Genomic DNA, 20247 nt, shown 5'->3' with positions numbered 1-20247 from the left:
TCAACAAATAAATAATCCCCATATTTCTGCTGACACAAATTAGTCCCACACACTTACACCACTCACACTGAGCTTCTGTACAGTAATATCTGAAACATGCTCGGTACACAGTGCTCCCGTGTTCCTGTGCCAGGCGGACAATGAAGTAACCATTTGTAAGCTTCTCAGCTTCATCCACTACTGCATGTCTGTATGGGTTGCTGTGTCAGTAATCTACATGGAATCTGTGCATCATACTGAGATCATAAAGAGACGAATTTATCTGCAGATTTAGAATTATACATAAAACATTCTAGTGTCGGAGAAAATAAAGGCAACAAGCAACACACTGAACAGGAAATTGCGTGTATCCGCCATTGCTGCTCGTTGCTTCTTCTTCCACCTATCTGGTTCACACACAGACACACACACACACACTGAGGCCAAAGATGACGTAAGGCTCATGCTGCAGGTTCCTCTACGAGCGTCTCGTATAATGGAATAAATTTCCATTTTAGTGAACACGGTTTTAACGGTGTTTTATACGAATAAAAAAAAAAAATCCTCCCTTATGGCACTAGTTCTGTCTTTACAAGCAATACATATTCATCCGCTTCTACGTGAGTGTCAAGAACACAGCAGTACCCGGATGGACTGTCATGGCCGCCGTCGCTGTGGATCCACAGAGAGGAGAGGAAGAAGGCAAATGTTTCTGTTGTGTATTTTTTCAAGCTGAACATTGTCTTTATGATGCTGGACGTAGACGGGACGCCGCCTGAACTTCCATCGAGTTCATAGTAAGAAATAACTGGTTTCCCGTAACTTTGAATGTCTTTGCGTGGGTGGGGGCTTTATTTTGGTGTAAAATAACTGCTTATTAAACTCCACAGACACTAACCCTGTCGTGAAGTGGCTCGTATATTTCCGACTAAATGGGGAAAAAATAATAATAAAAAAATCGGGCACAGTACGCTAAACTGTCACCGCGTACACCGCAGACTCCTTTGTTGTTGTCCGTCTTGCAGCCTTTAATTCTCCCACTGGTGCAGCTCTCCCTCGCGTTTCCTAAACTTAAAGGACTATAGAGCAAGTTACCCGGAAAAGTACGCAGAATTTATATTAAGATGTCGAACTTTCTAGCTGTGATACAGCTTCATATTTTGTACACTTCAGCATGTTATATTACCTATGTTATATAGTTTTGACACGGTGCAACTTTTTCTCTCATGCCCAAGCTTCTTTAATATCTGCCCGATCTAGGTGTTGTGAGCATAGAGCAGCCTACCTCTCTGCATTCATGATGTTGAACGAAATCCTGGTCACTTTAAATGGCATTAGAATTACTTTCATGTGTCCACTTTTATAATGCACAATTAGAATTAACTAGGTTTATGTGTATAGCATATTGTGTTTTGATATTATTTTTCCATGCACTATGCTAGGGCTATATACACGTTTTTTAAAGTATTTGTCAGTATAGTTTTAGTACAAAAAGGTTTTCTTTTTTCTCTTCTTTTGACTGAAGTAACTAAGTCATAAAATCACGGCAGCCATTTTTCCTCCCAACATGGCTTCCTCATCCACAAGGTTGAGTGAGACCTGGTCAGCTGCACACTGATGTAACCCTGTAGTGGCAGTAACAAAGTTACATTAATTTGTTTTATTTTCCCTGGACCACTGTCCATACACTACAAGTCAAAGGTTTGGACACACCTTCTCATCTTAAGCTGGGCATACACTGTGCGATTTTTTTTCTTTTCTTTTTTTTCTTTTCAGTCACGTTATTCAGCTTCAGCTCAAACTGCACGATTGACTCGCAGGGGTTAGAAGTTCGTCGGTCACGATGCAGGGTCTCACACTATACGGCCCGATGCTCTGATGCGACCTGAGTGCTCACACTGTGCTCACACTGTGCGTCCATAAAAATGAAGGTTATAACGGAAATTCTGTCGCTCGCTCTCCCTCTCTGTCTTTCACTCACCACCATCAACTTTGCTAAATTGCTAATGAAAAACATTGATCAGGCAGCTGTGATTGAGCAGCAGTGTAGATCCAACTATTTTCACGGTTGTTGTGGTCGTGATAATTTTGTGAGCCACATCGAAAAGACTCAGATGAGCTTTCCAAAGTTCTACAAGTGCCTCCATCGCTTGTGTCCAGATCACACGCTGCACTGCTGTGCTACTCCGTCTTTTTCACCGACATTTATGTGGAGGATTTCAAACAGGTTTGAAATCCTCCCGACCAAGCAATTGATGATCGGGAGCTGGTTGTGAGGTGTTAATCGCTTCTCATTACCCCATGTATACTACACGATGAACAACGCACGATGAAGGCCAAACTCGGGCCGATCAACAAAACGGTCGCACGACTGAAAAATCGGCTCAAAATGGGCCAAAAATCGCACAGTGTAAGCCCAGCATAATGGATTTTCTTTATTTTCATGACTATTTACATTGTTGATTCTAACTGAAGGAATCAAAACTATGAATGAATACATTGAATTATGTAGTAAACAAAAAAGTTGGAAATAACTCAAAACATGTTTTAGGTTTTTCAAAATAGCCACCCTTTGCTTTGATTACTGCTTTGCACACTCTTGGCATTCTCTCAATGTCCTTCATGAGGTAGTCACCAGAAATGGTTTTCCAACAGTCTTGAAGCAGTTCCCAGAGATGCTGAGCACTTGTTGGCCCTTTTGGCTTCCTTTTTTGATCCATCTCATCCCAATCCATGTCAATTGGGTTTAGGTCAGGTGACTGTGGAGGCCAGGCAATCTGGCACATCACTTTCCTTCTTGGTTAAATAGCCTGGAGGTGTGTTTGGAGTCACTGTCCTGTTGAAAAATAAATGATGGTCGAACTAAACGGAGAAGCAGATGGGATGGCATGTCGCTGCAGGATGCTGTGGTTGCCATCCTGGTTCAGTGTGCCCTCAGTTTTGACTAAATCCATAATGGTGTCACCACCAAAGCACCCCCACACCATCACACCACCTCCATTCTTCACAGTGGGAACCATGCATGTAGAGACCATCTGTTCACCTTTTCTGCGTCGCACAAATACACCATAGGTGGAACCAAAGATCTCAAATTTGGACTCATCAGACCAAAGCACAGATTTCCACTGGTCTAATGTCCATTCCTTGTGTTTCTTGGCCCAAACAAATCTCTTCTACTTGTTGCTTTTCCTTAGCTGTGGTTTCTTAGCAGCTATTTGACCATAAAGGCCTGATTCGCACAGTCTCCTCTGAACAGTTGATGTAGAGATGTGTCTTTACTCTGTGTTGCATCTATCTGGGCTCTAATCTGAGGTGCTATTAACTTGCCATTTCTGAGGTTGGTGACTCCGCTGAAACTAGCAGAGGTGACACTTGGTCTTCTTTTCCTGTGGACTAGTTTTGCTGTAGCGCTTGTTTTTCGACTGCACTTGGGGACACATTCAAAGTTTTATCAATTTTCCGCACTGACTAACCTTCAGTTCTTAAAGTAATGACGGACTGGTGTTTTACTTTACTTAGCTGATAGAATTCATATTATGGCAAGAACCAAAGAGTTGTCAAATACGGCTGTCATCTCTGTACCAACCCGACTTCTGCACAACATAGTCGATGGTTCGAACCGATTAAGAGGTAAAGAAATTCCACAAATGAACCCTGACGAGGCATGTCTGTGAAGTGAAGACCATTTCAGGTGACTACATCATGACGTTCAATGAGAGAAGGCCACGGGTTTGCAGTGCTGTCAAAACAAAACAAAAAGTCAAAGGGTTGCTACTTTGAGGAATCTAAAATATAAGACCTATTTATCAACTTCTTTTTGCTACATAATTCCATGTATCTTGCTTCATATATTCGATATCTTTTATATGTATCTACAACATAGAAATTTGGCCCAAACAAATCTCTTCTGCTTGTTGCTTTTCCTTAGTCGTGGTTTCTTAGCAGCTATTTGACCATAAAGGCCTGATTCACACTGTTCTCCTCTGAACAGTTGATGTAGAAATGTGTCTGCTACTGGAACTCTGTGTGGCATCTATCTGGGCTCTAATCTGAGCTGCTGTTAACTTGTGATTTTTGAGGCTGGTGTCTTGTATGAATTAATCCTCAGCAGCAGAGGTGGGCTTCCTTTCCTGGGGCGGTCCTCATGTGAGTCAGTTTCATTGTAGCGCTTGATGGTTTCTGTGACTGCATTTGGAGACACATTTAAAGTTTTAGCAGTTTTCCAGACTGGCTGCCCTTCAGTTCTTAAAGTAATGATGGGCTGGGGTTTCTCTTTACTTGGCTGATTGGTTCTTCCCATAATATGAATTCTAACAGTTGTCAAATTGTGCTGCTAGCTGTGTACCAACTGAACCCTAACAAGGCTCACTTGTGAAGTGAAACCATTTCAGGTGACTATATCATGAAGCTCATCGAGAGAACGTCAAGGGTTTTGCAGCACTGTCAACAATGCAAAGTGTTGCTAATTTGAGGAATCTAAAATATAAGATAAGATACTTTTTTTTTCTTTGCTACATAAGAAGAAAGGAAAAAATAAAAAAAAATGTAAGAATAAAGAAAAAACATTTAATGAGGTGGTGTCCAAATTTTTGATTGGTAGTGTATATCAGGCATAAGTAAAGAAGAATTTTGGATTTGAAAAGAGTTCATTACAAGTGTTTAAGAACGTATTCCTTCTAACAGTTGCACTGTGCAAAAAAAAAAAGTAAATTGTTGGATGCAACTTCTCTTTTATAGGCTGCATTACCTGCTACTAGCATAACACACGCTCCAATCTCTGCCTGGACTGTCAGCTTTTGAGTTAACTTTATTTTAAACACGATGTGTTTTTAATCTCTGTATAGTCTACTATATACAACAAAGAAACAACACAGTTACACAGTTAGTCTCACAGGCACCTGGTAAGGGCCTTATACTAAGATTGTGAAGGAATTTTAGTGATTAAAAAACAGGGAAGTAAAAATGAAATGGTTTAAAAGCAATAAAACTAAGACTGACATTTTACAAGAGGGAAGTGCAAATTGCATTAATAAATAACATGTAAACAATAAATCTAAGAAAAACAGCTGCATAATACAAAAATATATTTGGGATCTCATGAAGTTATTATAAAGCTTTTTAGAGAATGGTACAAATAATTTCCCGAAGTGTTCTATAAGTAAGTAAACAGAAATTAAAATGTATTTATACAGCACCTTTCAAGATAAAATCACAAAGGGCTTCACAGAAGCTAAAACATAAAAACAAAGATCAACCAAAAGCAAGTTTAAAAAGATGAGTTTTTAGGTGTGTTTTTGAAAGACATGACTGAGTCCACAAATCTAAAACTCAGTGTGTGAGAGTTCCAAAGTCTTGGGGCCACAGTTACAAAAAGCTCTGTCGCCTTGTTTTTTCAACCTTATGTGCTGGACAACTAGCAAGCCCTGATCACATGACCTCAGGGACCTGCTGGGGATGTAAGGATGTAAAAGATCACTGATGTATGTTGGTGCTTGTCCATGCAGAGTGCGGCAGTTATTTTCAGTCCGTTTGAGCGAGAAGGAGTTCTCCTGCCGCAGAAGTATGAAGTGGAGTGGGTGTAATGGGTTGTCCATGATGGAGTGAAATTTGTTGAATGACCTCCCTGACATCTCCAAATTCTGACCAATGATGCTTCCAGCCTTCTTTATTCTGATGGCATTGCTGGCACTGATGCTACCCCCCCCCCCCCCCCCCAACAACAACATGCTACAATAGGCTGGTAGAAGATCTCCAATAGCTTGCTGCATGCATTAAAGGATCTGAGCAAGCTTAGAAAGTAAAGTCTGCTCATCTTGTACACAGCATCACTGTCGATCTTCCAATCCAGTCTGTCATTCAGGTGAACGCCAAAGTGCCTGTAGCTGTCATTGTTTGCACCTCTTCACCCATGATCTTCATTGGCCTAGTCTTACAGCATTTTTTTTTTTTTTTCCCCCCCACCAGAAGTCAACCTTTTGTCTTGCTTACGTTCTCAAGTGAGGTGATTTCTTCCGGACCACTCCACAAAGTTTCTTAACCAAAGCCAAAGTAACCAATGGTAACTTTGGCTAATATTCGCTTGCGGGGTAGATAAAGGGGCCTGCACTGAATGGACGTGGTCTCTATAAGTCCAGTGAGCAGTGACTGTCTATCCGGTTGTTCAGTCTGACGTCACTGGCCGTGTCTGGGCCTAAACTCCGCTGCAGGTCCATATATCAAACGATCACTGTGGCATTACTGAGAGTTGAAAAACTGTCTAAAGTCTTTCATCTTTAATAAAATGATCAGTGTTCTGCTCTACCAGGTGTAACAATTGAGTTTAACATCCAGGCATCCATGAAAATGGAATTTATGACATTTAACGGCGTTAGAAGTTAGCAGGAAGTTAGCTCGCTAGCTTCTATCTAAATACAATATAGCATGTCCTGACTGCGGGGTTATGGAAAAAAATTCAAACGTACAGCTCTGCTATAACTTCCAACATAAATGAAGACAGAAAACTAAACAGCAGTGACGTTTGTAGGGTTACTGAAGTTTGGCTAGCTGGTAAAATGTGCTACGTGACCGCTAGCGACACAGCTATGTTAGCATAACATAAACAAGCTTAACTTTTTTTCCACTCGATAAAAGTTAACGTGAGTGTTCTCGGTGGTCAGGAACAAATGTAATCGTATGGCAGGATGCTGTAAAAGGACTAAACTTCAGCCAGGAGAACAAGTGAGATAATCCATCCACAATACGAGGTTAGTCATTCATATACTGCTGCATGGGCTGGGCTGTAGTTACATCGTAAGGTTTTAAAAACTGAGCTTAAATAAATGATTAGCAGTAATAAAAGCCGAGGGAGGTCAACAGTGATCACTGACTGTTTTAGGAGCTTTCTGAGATTAAATAGAAGAAAATACAAAACATTAAACATGTTAACAACACAAAAGCCATATTAAACGCAGACTACTTTAGGCCCGGAAGCAGGATTCGTCACGTCATCACTGAACAACCGGATAATTCTGCTGTTATGGTACCAGCCCTGAAGCATATAACCACAGAGCCCACCGCCCCTTACCGGAGACGTTATTGCAGTCCTGGGGATGTAATGTCCGGCCCGGATGCTCCACTGAGGTATCTGGGATTTTTGACGGGAGCCAGGATTCAATCAATAGACAACACTCCCGGACAAAGCAGTTGCAGTAGATTTCTGATTGTAGCAGCTGTTTTTTTGTTGTTTATTTGTTTGTTTGTTTGTTTTCCCCAATGGATCTGGGATTGGTGAGGTTAATGGATAGAAGCGGTGGTTTATGTCATTGTTTTCGCAGCTGGACGAGCTAGCCAGCTCTGCATCCCCACTTTTGTTTCATATCTCTGCACCATGGGGAATACCAAAAGCCCCAGGTGGGATACTGTGAGACCTATCCAAAGTAAATTCCGAGTACAGGCTGAGGCCGATGTCTATTAGTTCCTGATAACTGAAAGTGACCAGTGCGTTGCAGAAAGATGCAGTTAAAATGCATAAAAAACACATAAAGGTTCACAGTTGGGAGCGCTGTGCTGCTCCGTATGTCTATCTTTCTATATTGAATGCTCTAAAGCTCAGAATTCATAAAAACTCATAGAAGGCGCATATGGAGCATTCAGGATTTGAAGGCTGTTTGTGTGGAAGACTTGGCCAAAATCACACCTGAGCAATGCATGTGACTAGTTTTTCTATACAGGAGGCGTCTTGTAGCTGTCATCATCAACAAAGGCTTTTGTACGAAGTGTTAAATGCATTTCCATAAGTGTGTTCATTACTTCTTCCCTCTCATTATTATGCATTACTTAATTTATGGACATCTATGGTTTCATTTCTCTGCATGTGTGGATTTGATTGGTTGTTATTGATATCTGCTGAGAATTTCATGTCAATCATATCTTTAGAGATATATTTACTAATATAATTGGTGATGTTCTCAATAATTATTTTCCGTGTGTGTGTGTGTGTGTGTGTGTGTGTGTGAAGATTTTAAAAAATATAGTGAAGAGAGGCAGTTGCCTGCCTCTTTACAACATAGCAGCTTCTCTCAGATAGCCGAGTAAGAGCACCACCTGGATTGGCTACAAGAAAGCCTGTGAGTCAGTGACCCACACATGGATACTGGGGTGCTTGGCACTGTATAAGGCTAATTTTGTGCTAATAACATTCATCTGGATCTCACACAACACTAAAGCCCCTTTTCCATTAGTACCTACTCGGATCGACGCAGTATGGTTTTCAGGGTTTCCTTTAAGTCATAGTACCTGGTTGCAGGTACTTTGTTTGTTTGTTTGTTTTTTTAGTACTGACGTCACATTTTAGTACCTGCTCGGATTGAGCAGGTACTAAACATACCAAGGTGATGCTGAGTCCCTGCTGTTTCACTTAGACTACCTGTGGGGTGTCATGTTTGGCTGTACTGTATGCCATGTAGAAGAGTATAAACAGCAGTTCATGGTCAGTGGGGCAATTGTTTTCGGTTTCTTATTACAAAAGAGTTTTTAACCTCCTAAGACCTGAACTCTTTCATGGCATGCATTTTTAATTTCTCTTTGCTATTTGGGCTGACTGGGGCCTGATGATTGTAAAAACAAAGAATTCTGTGTTTTGTTTTGTTTTATTTTTCTTACCTGATTTTTGTTTCTGAGAAAAATGACATCCACATATGAGGACATTCGCTATAAATTTCGATAGAACAGTGGCAGTATAATGTCCTCGTAAGTGGATATCAGGGTCTTGTAGAGAAAAATTTAGTATTTTGGTCTAGACAGCCCAAAATGTGATGTCCACATATGTGGACGCCAGGTCCTAGGAGGTTGATGTGAAGAAGTCCCAAAAGAAAATGAAACAACTGATTTATACTCTTGATATACAGAACACGCATGGGTATTAATAACACTATTAAAGTTAATACTAAGGATTGTTGTTGAAATTGTTTTTGTGATTGTATGCCTCTGTCTTCCAGACATTGGGATCACACTACAAACTCCTTTTCTTCAGAACACTGGTTAAGGTTTTCCCAAAGGAGCACAGGTAACAATAACTGGTTATATAATGTCATTGATTCTTACTTAAGTAATGCTGTTAACTTCAGGCATGACATGTTTTGTTTGTTGGTTTGTGTTTATTGTCTCCCAGTGCTTAATGAATTGACTTTCAGTTTTTGTTGAAGTAATTTTCTCATTTGCAAAATAATATTTTCGGAGTAATCGTTATTGCGATCCACAGACTATATAATGGAGATGCAAATAGCATAATGTGAATTTAGATGGTTTGTCTGTGTAGGTAGGTTCTGAGTCATCCTGGACAATCCCACACTGCTTCATAAATGTTGATGATGTCCAGGCTCTGGGGAAGCCAATCCATGACTGATTGCTAGTGTCATGGGTCCATTCTCTCTTAAGCCATCCAATTTTGAAAGCATTTTCTGCTCAAAAAAACAAAAAAATGGTATCTGTAATTGGGATTGATGCATTAAAAATGTAAGGAATTTGCTGGTTAAAATATGAATAAACTTCAGTCCTGTTAAGCTCCGTATTTGAGCACACACTAGTCAAGAACTTTACATTGTAATAACTAGTGACAATTTCTGCATGATATATAGCTTTATTTTACTTAGACCAAGTAAACTCTAAAATACTTCTTAACATGCATTTCACGGCAGATTGTATTTTATACCGATGATTATTCATAGGTCAGTGAAAATAAGTGAAAATGCAGCAAATGTCCACAGAAATATAGGTTTAATGTCATTAATAAGCTTTGAGGCACATTGTGTGATAGTGATGTCACAGTATTAGATTTATTTATAGTTATTTGTATGCCAGTACTTTAAAACAACTGATATTTGATGCCATTCTGAAATAAATATAACCAAACTAAGAGTATAAAATTCGAGGATATAACTGTGTGGGGAGAGGACTAAAAATAAAGAGTTTCAAATATTCATGATCCGGGGGTGCTGGGGCTCAAGACGCATCACAATATTAATCCTATATCACGATATAGCCCAAAATATTGCAATATTAGATTTTCCTCATATTGCCCAACACTATGGGCAACACTCTTTATCCTATCGAGGATATTCGAGTGATCAAGATTGAAAGGGTGTGCAAAGAAAAGCATTTCTCTGTACAATGAAATTCTTTCTCTGCTGTCCACACGCAGATTCCGGTTAATATGTACACATAGATTAAATACAAATACCAGGAATAAATAAGTGGAGACAAAAAAAAATTGAAGTGTTAAATAGATTTATGTGCAAAAGAGCTATGAGCTTAATATGCTGGTTATGTGAGATGACCTGATGTGCAAAAATTATTACTGTTAAAATAGGTCAGCTGTTAAAGACTCTGATAGCAGTGGGGAAGAAGGAGTTGTTGAGTCGGGATGTTCTAGATTTCACACTTCACCTGAGGGCAGAAGTGTGAACAGTCCGTGTTGAGGGTGTGTCGGGTTTTTGAGGATGGAGGCAGCTCTCCTCTGGACTCTGCGATGGTAGATGCTCTGCAGAGAGGGCAGCGGGGTCCTGATGATCTTCTCCGCAGTTGTTATTCAATTTTATTTATATAGCGCCAAATCACAACAACAGTTGCCTCAAGGCGCTTTATATTGTACAGTAGATCCTACAATAATAGATACAAAGAAAAACCCAACAATCATGTGACCCCCTATGAGCAAGCACTTTGGCGACAGTGGGAAGGAAAAACTCCCTTTTAACAGGAAGAAACCTCCGGCAGAACCAGGCTCAGGGAGGGACGACCATCTGCTGCGACCGGTTGGGGTGAGAGAAGGAAAACGCTCTCTGCTGGCGTTTGGTCCATGGCAGCAGTGCTGGCGTACCATGCAGTGATGCAGCTGGCCAGTGTGCTCTCCACAGTGCAGCTGTAGAACCTGCCGAGGATCTTGGCTGACATAGCAAATTTCTTCACCCTCCTCAGGAAATACAGCCACTGCTGGACCTTCTTGACCAGCTGTGTGGTGTTCAGTGTCCAGGTGAGGTCCTCAGTGATGTAGACTCCTAGGTGTCTAAAGCTGCTCACCCTCTCCACTTCAAGGCCCCGGATAAACAGCGGCTGGTGAGGCCTCCTCTTCTTCCTCGTGTCCACTATCATCTCTTTTGTCTTATCAGTGTTGGGGGTGAGGTTGTTGTCCTCACACCACGACACCAGACCGGCCACCTCTCTCCTATAAGCCACTTCGTCTCCTCCAGTGATGCGACCAATCACTGCAGTGTCATCCGCCAACTTCAGTATGGTGTTATTCCTATTGAAGGTGACACAGTCGTGTAGAGGATGGAACTGAAGACGCAACCCTGTGGAACTCCAGCGTTAGTAATAATGCTGGCTGAAGTCCTGTTGCCGATCCTGACGGACTGGGGCCTGCCAGTCAAAAAGTCCTGTAGCCAGTCACATAGGGTGGGGTGTAGGCTGAGTGTTGCCAGCTTTTGAGTGAGTTTCTGTGGGATGACAGTATTGAAGGCGGAGCTGTAATCAACAAAAAGTACCCTGATGTATGAGCCTTTGTTTTCCAGGTGGGAGAGGGAATAGTGAAGGGCAGCAGCGATGGTGTCTGATGTGGACCTATTGGGACAGTAGACATACTGCAGGGGATCCAGAGTGTCTGAGATGTTGCTCTGGATGTAGGCCAGCACCACTCTCTCGAAGCACTTTGTAATGATTGGACTGGTCTACAGTCATTTAGGCGGGTGGCTGGGCTTTTCTTGGGAGTTTGTCCAGCCAGTCTACTTGTGTTTTGTAGATTTGGAGAAGGCATTCAACTGCATCCCTCAGGTTATCCTGTGGGGAGTTTTATGGGAGTATGAGGTGTCTGGGTGATTGTTACAAGCCATTCAATCTCTGTACAACCACAGCTAGAGCTCAGTCCGCATTGACTGCAAAAAGTCTGACTCATTTCCAGTGGGTGCTGAACTCCTCCAGGGCTGCCCTTTGTCATTAGTTTGTTTATAAATTGTTTGGATAGAATATCTAGGCATAGCCAAGTGGTGGCAGGCTTCGGCCTTGGTAACCTCCGAAGCTCATCTCTACTTTTTGTGGATGATATGGTCGGGTACTGACCTCCAGATCACACTAGAGTGGTTTACATGTGAATGTGGGAGACCTCCAAGTGTGAGGCCATGGTCCTCACCAGGATTAGGGTGGAGTGCCCACTCCTGGTCAGGGAGAAGTTTCTGCCCCAAGTGGAGGAGAAGTATCTTGGGATCTTGTTCACAGGTGAGGGAAGAGGGCAAAAGGAGATTACGAATTGGAGCTGCAGCTGCAGTGATGTGGTCATGGCACCAGTCTGTCATGGTGAAAAGAGAGCTAAGTGTGAAAGTGAAGCTGTGAATTTACTGGTTACAAGCAGCAGAAATGAGCTTTCTCTGAAGGTTGGCTGGGCTCTTTTGGTTGGCTGAGCTCCTCACGCTCTTAGAGAAAGGGTGAGGACCTCAGAGTAGAACCGGTACTCGTCTGGGTGAGATGTTCTGGGGGCCCCGGGGTTGACCCAGGACACAATGGAGAGATTAGACATATCTCGGCGGGCATGGAACACACAACACTTTGTGATGTGTCAGCCAGTCGTGCACCTCTCAATTTTTGTAACTTGGCATGTCACACCAGATCTGCTGCATTTGGATTGAAGACACATGTGTATGATGGTATTGATTTCATACCATGATTTAAATGATATTCCACCTCAGGACCTCAGAGACATACAGATATACAGGGGGAGACGTTGGAACACTTTGAAAACTGTGGAAAAAATCAAGTCAAAAATCAAGTCTTGGTTTACAGTTTTAACGACTTATGGCTTCCTCCGCCATAACAGCAGGTATAAATACAAAGTTCAAAGTTTCTTTTAAACGTGGTTGTAGCCATTACCCAGTAAAGTACCCAGTCCCGGATAAGTGTGTGTGTGTGTTGGTGCATCTCTCTACTTGTATTAATCAAGAATATATTTGATGTCTTACAGAAACCTTCATACTTGCAACAATGGAAGAAGATGGATTACCATACGACTCTCCAAAAAACTGCAACAAATCTGTAATAGAGGATGAAAAGGAAAAAGTAAAAGACTTTCTGTATAAGCATTTCAGAGATGTAACAGATGGGTCGCTCTTCAGTAATGCGGAAGAATCTGCCATTAAGGATAATGGGACTTCCACTAGAAAAGATAAAAACTCTCTTAACAAAGCCCATTGTAAAAATCAACAGGGGGCTGTATTCTCTGGCAAAATTTTGAGTTTTGGATGCTCAGTTTGTAAAGATAACTGTACTTTTAGCCCCAATGACCTTCTTAAACATTTTAGAGCAGTTCACAGAGGAACCCTTCCTACATACCCTTGTGATTTATGTGATTTCATCACAAATGAGTTCCCTGCTCTTCAGCGCCATCGGATTGAGCACAGAAATACTCTGGTTGCATGTGAACTTTGTAATGATGATGTACAGTACTCTCTTCTTTTGCTTACCAGACACTACATCATGTGCCACAGTGTAAATGGACAGTTCAGCTGTGACTGGTGTGAGTTTACAACTGTGGATGCAGGGACATTTGTCCAGCATATCCATCATCATAATGAAAGTCATTGGAAGTGTTTGAAATGCAAACATATTAGCTTGAACGAAGAGGATCACCAGAAGCACATGAAAGCTCACACGGGTACATTTCCATTCACATGTCAAGTCTGTGGATATGGTGCAGCACGAAGTGAGTACCTTAAAAAACACATGGCAGCTGTTCACAAAGAGGTGACAGAAAGAAAAAATGCATGGAAGGCTATAGAAGACTCACCAGCAAATTCATCTGTGAACTTGAAATTGATGGTTAAAAAGAATAGTGAGTCACAGGAGGCTCAAAGGATATCAAAACAATATCAAAGTGGCAAACTAGTTAAGCCAGACAAATCCTTAGAGGACACCCAGCACTTTGTTGATGGGACTGTAGCAAAAAAGGACAAAACTTTGTGCAAAGTTTCCCATAATACAGAACAGTCAACACCAATCATGTTGGAGGAATGTGATAATTGTCCAGCTTCTGATAGTGGAAGTCACAACAATGCTAATGGACTGACTGTTCTAATGGTTAAGAACAAAATCTCCCTCCCCCCTAACTGCACAACCAAAGTTATGGGATTCAAGATGGTCGACGGAAAAAAACATTTAGTTCTCAAAGTAATCCCAACAACAAAGCAAGATCAGAACCATTCCATTGCGGAAGGGGGCTTCTCCTCACTAAATTCTGTGTTTGATAAAAGTAAAATCTCTGAGACTGAGCTTTGCTCTGATAGCAGGAGCTCGACATCACAGTGCTTAGCTGTTTCACCAAGAAGTGGATCTTGCATACAGATAGATCAAGAGGATATTTTGGCAGTTAAAGTAAAAATTGAGGAGGAGGAAACATCAGTTGGGGCCCTTAGTTCCACTCCACATATCGAAAGTGTTGGAGAACAAACAAATGCTATATTAGATACGTCATTAAATTATGCAGATGTCTCGTGTCCCACAAGAAATGAGTTGGATCAGGCGCATCATCCAAATGAAACAAACTCTATGGAGGAAATGAACTTGAAAAGTAAGTCAGTTACCCAAACTTCCAGTCCTTGTAGAAACTGCCATAGTGTTTCCAACCACCCTGCAACAGTATGTTCTGTTAAGGTCAGTGGTTTATCATCACCTTCAAAGTTTGCTCAAGATACACTGCTTCCCAAACCCATCTTTAGAAAAATCGAGGAGTCTAAAGCTGTAAATGAGCTATCCATACCTGACAGCATTTGCCGCCTAACTGATGAGCACAAAGGGAATTCTGCTTTTAACACTATGGAAAATGGACATCAGTCTTCCCACGTTTCTTCAGATAAAAATGACAGGTTTAGAACTGAGATGGTACATAAAAACAGACAGCAAAATGCAAAACATACATCATGTTGCCCATCACAGCTGTCTCCACCAAATTCAGTTAGCTGCAGAGAAAATGCCATTGGCTCGGAGAAATGTAATCAAGACTCACCAAACCAAGAAGTATTTACTTTTCACAATTATTCGAAGGATGCTTTCAACATTTCATCAAACGTCACCCCAAACTTGGAGAATAATTCTGATGATAACTCGGCAAATAAAAGACATACCTCTAAATCATCACACTTCAACTTGACGTCAGCAGGATCACCAGAACATTGCACAGGAAGTGCACATGGTGACACTGAAGTTGATGAGTGTATATCTAATGTTGATGGTGCTCTGACAGAAGAAAATCCCGATGTAGTGCTCCAAGACTTCAATATTGTCAAAATTGAGGAAGAGACCATTCCGATATCTAAAAGACAGCCTACGAGTAGTTTAACATCCCTCGGCAATTTTGTGGAAGAACATTCTAATGCAATCATCACCCAACAGCTTAACAAGGAAAAAACAGGTTCTTCAAGTGCAAACGATGATTCTTTAAAACCAACAAAAAGAACTGTGCGAATTCTTCAGCTACCAGAGGCTAATCAGCCAGTACTCCTGACAAGGGGTAGTGAGAACCAATTTGCAGTGCCAGTGCAGGTCAAGGCTACCCCAGGCTTTAAACTCATAACAAATTCTGCAAAGCCTCAAATCAATGTGTCTTACATTGAAAGTTCAAGTAAAACAACAGGTCTAAATCCAGACAGCAAAAGGATAGGTGTACAAGCAATAAAACCTGGAACTGTTGAAAAAGGGACAGCTCTTCTTTCTGGTGTTCAACCAGGTTTTGGTACCGGTTTAAATCACTACCTTATTAACAGTGCAGGTTTAAAATGCCCTGTACTCTTTTCAAGCACATCACAAAATGCAACTTCAGACAAAACTGCAAAGTCACAGTCAACGTGCTACTTGGTACAAAGGTCTGTTCCTTTTGTCCAGGCCCCTAATACTCCTGCCCTCAGACTGGCAAGTGCCCAGCTTCCACTCAACTCACGGCCAGTGCTAGCGATGCCAGTGAGTTGTGCAGACAAACCCAGCGCACTGCAGACTGGTCGGCAAGCCTTCTTGCTGCGGTACATTTCTCAACCCAAATCAAGCCTACTCTTGAACAACCAAGAACCAAACAATGGAACTCATTGCAGCCAGACGAGTGAGGGCTCTGGAAACAAAGTTATATTTAAAATTGTCACACCCACTGGTAGCCTTCTTACAAATGGCACTCCCACCTCAAATAATCAACCTTTGTTTTTGGCCACCAGACCTCAGACTCAGTGTTTCCTGGTGTCAACAAACAAAAGTAATGCAGCTGCTTCCACTGGAATAAAAAAGTTGATCACCATTCAGAATACCAAACAAAAAGATGTCACTGATTCCTGCAGTGCACCTTCTCAGACAACTGTAAAGGCACAACAACTGTGTGACTCAGAGAAACCTGTCCTAGCCCCGAGGCCAATTCGGCCTCCAAGCCAAAGGAAAAGGCGCAGGAAAGCATTGTTTGATGAACTTCCAGGAGCAGTGCACAAGGCAAGAAGATTCCTGAGTAAACCACCAACTGAGAAAGATACTGTGTTATGGAAACCTGTAGCCAAAGAGGTAGAACGGACACTTAGACTTGCCCCATTGAATTCTCTACAGCAGATCAAATGCCCTAGTAGAAACCAGCCTGTAGTGGTGCTCAATCATCCAGATGCTGACATTCCTGAAGTAGCCAACATCATGAAGGTAGTAAATAGGTACAAAGGTGCTGTCACTAAGGTGTCTCTGTCTCAAAAAACAGTCCAAGCACTCTTAGAGCTTGGCACCCAAGGGAAGAATTCCTCAACCAAAGACGCATCTCATTTCGACAATCCAAAATCTCGACCGGTGCAGAGTTCTGTCCGGGAGCGATTCCTCCTTAAACTGAAACTCAAAAAAAAAAGCAAAAAGAAGTATGAGGTTGTAAAGACTTTATCAGGTTGTAGAGAAGAGCAAGTAATGTTTGACTGCTGGTTTTGTGGTCGGCTCTTCAGCAGTCAAGAAGATTGGATTGGCCACGGCCAGAGGCATCTCATGGAGGCAACTAGAGACTGGAATAAACTGTTCTGAAATTTTTCTACTATGTTAAGATGGGTGGACATATTCTCCTGAGTGGAACTGTTGTTCTGCTGCTGGTTGTATATTGTATATTTGCGCATTAACAGCCTTCCACTATTAGTTTGTTCTCTGTATGTTCTCTGTAAATTTAAATATATATTCTTAAGTGAGTCATAGTTTGTCTTTTAATAGGTGCATATTCTGGTAAATGATGCACTGCATGCATGATTTGTCATACATGCAGATGTCAAATTGAACTGTGAAAATGGTACACTGTAATTAGGGTTGTATTAAGAGCACTGGCTGAACAAAAGAAACATAAGCAAAGGTTGTATGTCGAGTTGGATTGAATTCCTCAGGTAATTTTAGAATTCATTTTGTTTATCATGTGTCATTTTTGTAAATCATAGTTCTAGTTTAAGGGACTTTTGTATTTTTTATTATTCTGTACTCAAGGACATGAAGCTGTTATTTGTATAGTTAACAATAAACCTTATAAACGAGTTACATTATTTTATGTTTGTGAAGGAAGGGGGAAAAGCAGTTCTTTGTCTGAATGATTTTTTTTTCCCCCACATATAGTTATAACTGAAAAGTGTATCATTCTATACTATGTTTACAGTTTACTTATCAGGATTTCCCTGTACCATACTTGCATCATAACATGAGCTGCACCTTTTCATAGTTACCTGTCTAAAACACCCAAGAGAATAAATTGTTGTGAGTCATTGTTTGAGTCTAAATTTAATGACAAATCATTAGGATGATTTTTCTTTCAGCCTATGCATTTATTTCTTCGGTCTTTCAAAGAAGCTTTTGGTGCACTATGTTGCTACCAAGAGAGCTGAAAATGTCAGTCAAGTGTTGCATGGCTTGACAGTCAAGTTTGACATCCACTTCCACGAATTCCAAAATGACTGGCTTCTTTAAATAATCTGTGAGTTCATTAGTGACTGAGGTAATGGGTCCAAGATGCAGACCAAAACCTGTTTTATTCATGTTTTTGTTCGGCCTGTTTGTGTTGTTTCAGGAGGGGTTGTTTTGGGGTTTTTTTAAGGTCTAGTTCAGTAATCTTTCCACATAAAATTTAAGGAATATACAAATAGTTTTTTATATGAATAGTTTACGTATTACTTTAAAGTGGCAAATCGGAATACAATAAGCTTCAAATAGTAATGGAATAAAACTGATCCTTCTTACCTGTCACTTATCCTTATTTTATTTGTTTTTTCTTTCCTCATTCATGATAAGCTTCTTTAAGTTAAAAACACCCTGGGCTGATATCACATGAAAAGCATTTCGTGAAAGAAAAGGCTGTACAAATGTATGCCTAAAACCTACTTTTACTGGCAGTAACATTAGACTAAAATAGATAAAAATAGAAAATGACAACAGGGTCATTCAATATCAAATCAACATGGGCCTTCTGTTTGACCATCTCTGATTTGCATAAAAATTTTGTCTAAAGTTGTCTAAAGCTTCAGATATCAAGTTTTCAAGAAATGTTTTTCAACCCACTTTAATTTTTTCGGCAAATGGAATACATTTCTGAGGATTCGAGGATGGTACTGATAACTAAGAAAATAATTTTTGTTAAATATGTGTATATTTTTCATTTTCAACATCTGGATTACAATTTTAAATCATTTTTTAAAAAATGTTTTCTAAACTATCTTCGAAAATTTGAACATACATGATTGCTTGTGAATTTTAGCTTCATATATCAAATACTTTAAGATTTTTTTTTCCAACAAAGGTCCACCCACCTATTATCAGGTCCTTTGCAGACTGTCCAATCTGAATATAACAAAATTCTGGATTGTCCACATGGTACATAAAAAAGATACAAGGTGCTAACCCTAAAACACTCATCCTAACCCTTATGGCACCACTGATTAAAAAATTAATTTATTAATTAAAAAAGCCTCTGCACATTTATACCTCCATACATCTGATAACACATAAAGTTATCTCTAAGATAGGGCATTGCTACTGTTTGCTGGGTGCTTCCTGACCTTACCTGCTGGCATTGCAAGTCCACATATGATATGATGTATGCTCACCTCTTATAACAACTTTATGATTACAGAAACCAGAACTCTACATTGAACCTCAAACATGCCCAAAGATGAAAGTCCTTTATATGTCTAACAGTATGTTGATGCCTGTGTCAATCCTGTGTGTTCTATGCTGATATGAGGTGATGTGTGTCAGTGTGTATAGGTGGGCGTGCATATCTCCGTCTGTGTGCTCATGTCTATATGAGGTTATATTTGTGTCTAGGTGTGTATGTGTATGCTTGTTTATCTAGAATAAAAGGTGAAAGAAAAATCATCCCAACAGTCCCCCCCTTTTTTGTGTTTTTCACTATTTTGTCGTAGTCCTTTCACCTTACCAAGTAACTATTAACCCTAAATTCCTCTACTACATATGCAATGACCTAAAATATGCCCATTCAAAAGTACACAGATACCTTAAATGAATTAATATCAAATAGGTACAAAATAAAGATTACATGATGACAAACTCCTCCAGGCTAATTAGCTCTATTTATGCTACCTGTGGTGGTTTAATTACATTAATCAAGCATGTAAATTATGTTTAACTATCAGAACAACTGTCATACTGCCCGCACCTATCAAATACCATGCATTTTGTTTGTATGTCTGTAAGGGTTTTCACTGAATGCTTCCTAATAAATCCCCTGGTCTCATGCACTTTTCTGATGAGATTTTGAACAAAGGTCATGTTTGTGACCACAGTAACTGGCTTCAGTATGATCGCCCTTAAGATGGGCAACAACTCAAAATTAATTGAGTTGATACTGCGATCATCACCAAAACCACGGAGCTGATTTACACCATGGCAGCAGTGATCACTTAGATGCTTGGCTACAAGATGAACAGCCACAAGGAGCAGTACCCTCCATGAAAAAGGAGACTAGAGGCCAAGAATAAGGCAGCACTAAGGGGAAGTGAAGAAAGGAGGAGGGGCGTATTCGCATTCTAGACAGCATCTAGGATGTGGGGTGGCTCATTTCTAGACCATTTGATTTCAACATTTCTTGATATCCATATATTGCAGCTTGCTGGCTGCTGATAGGAATGTTTTGAAGCAAACTGACTGATGATCAGTCTCCTTCTCAACTATCAGAATTGACTATGCTGCTTGAGGTCACCGACAGGCAAACAGGTGACCTAAAGCAGCATTGGGTTTGAGTGTGCCTCAGTGTTAGCATTT

At 40.7% G+C, this 20247-nt stretch overlaps 1 protein-coding gene across 2 annotated transcripts; it reads left to right on the top strand.

Moving 5' to 3' along the window:
* The first annotated feature begins 379 nt into the window (after window positions 1-379).
* si:ch211-214e3.5 (zinc finger protein 518A) lies at window positions 380-17738 on the top strand. Of its 2 annotated transcripts, XM_025909536.1 has the most exons (4): window positions 380-776; window positions 8955-9022; window positions 10930-11067; window positions 12962-17738. In XM_025909536.1, the coding sequence occupies exon 4, from the start codon at window positions 12982-12984 to the stop codon at window positions 17017-17019; it is 4038 nt and encodes a 1345-aa protein (XP_025765321.1). In that variant the 5' UTR covers window positions 380-776; window positions 8955-9022; window positions 10930-11067; window positions 12962-12981; the 3' UTR covers window positions 17020-17738. The 2 variants fall into 2 exon arrangements, with proteins under 2 accessions (XP_025765321.1, XP_005463702.1); XM_005463645.3 differs by lacking the exon at window positions 10930-11067.
* Window positions 17739-20247: the final 2509 nt, after the last annotated feature.

Source organism: Oreochromis niloticus, linkage group LG8, assembly GCF_001858045.2.
Source record: "Oreochromis niloticus isolate F11D_XX linkage group LG8, O_niloticus_UMD_NMBU, whole genome shotgun sequence".
Lineage (NCBI taxonomy): Eukaryota > Metazoa > Chordata > Actinopteri > Cichliformes > Cichlidae > Oreochromis > Oreochromis niloticus.
This window is presented reverse-complemented; position numbering and strand designations above follow the sequence as displayed.

Excerpts from the sequence above, each read along its gene's own strand:
- si:ch211-214e3.5 (XM_005463645.3), top strand. The coding sequence starts at position 12,982 with ATGGAAGAAGATGGATTACCATACGACTCTCCAAAAAACTGCAACAAA.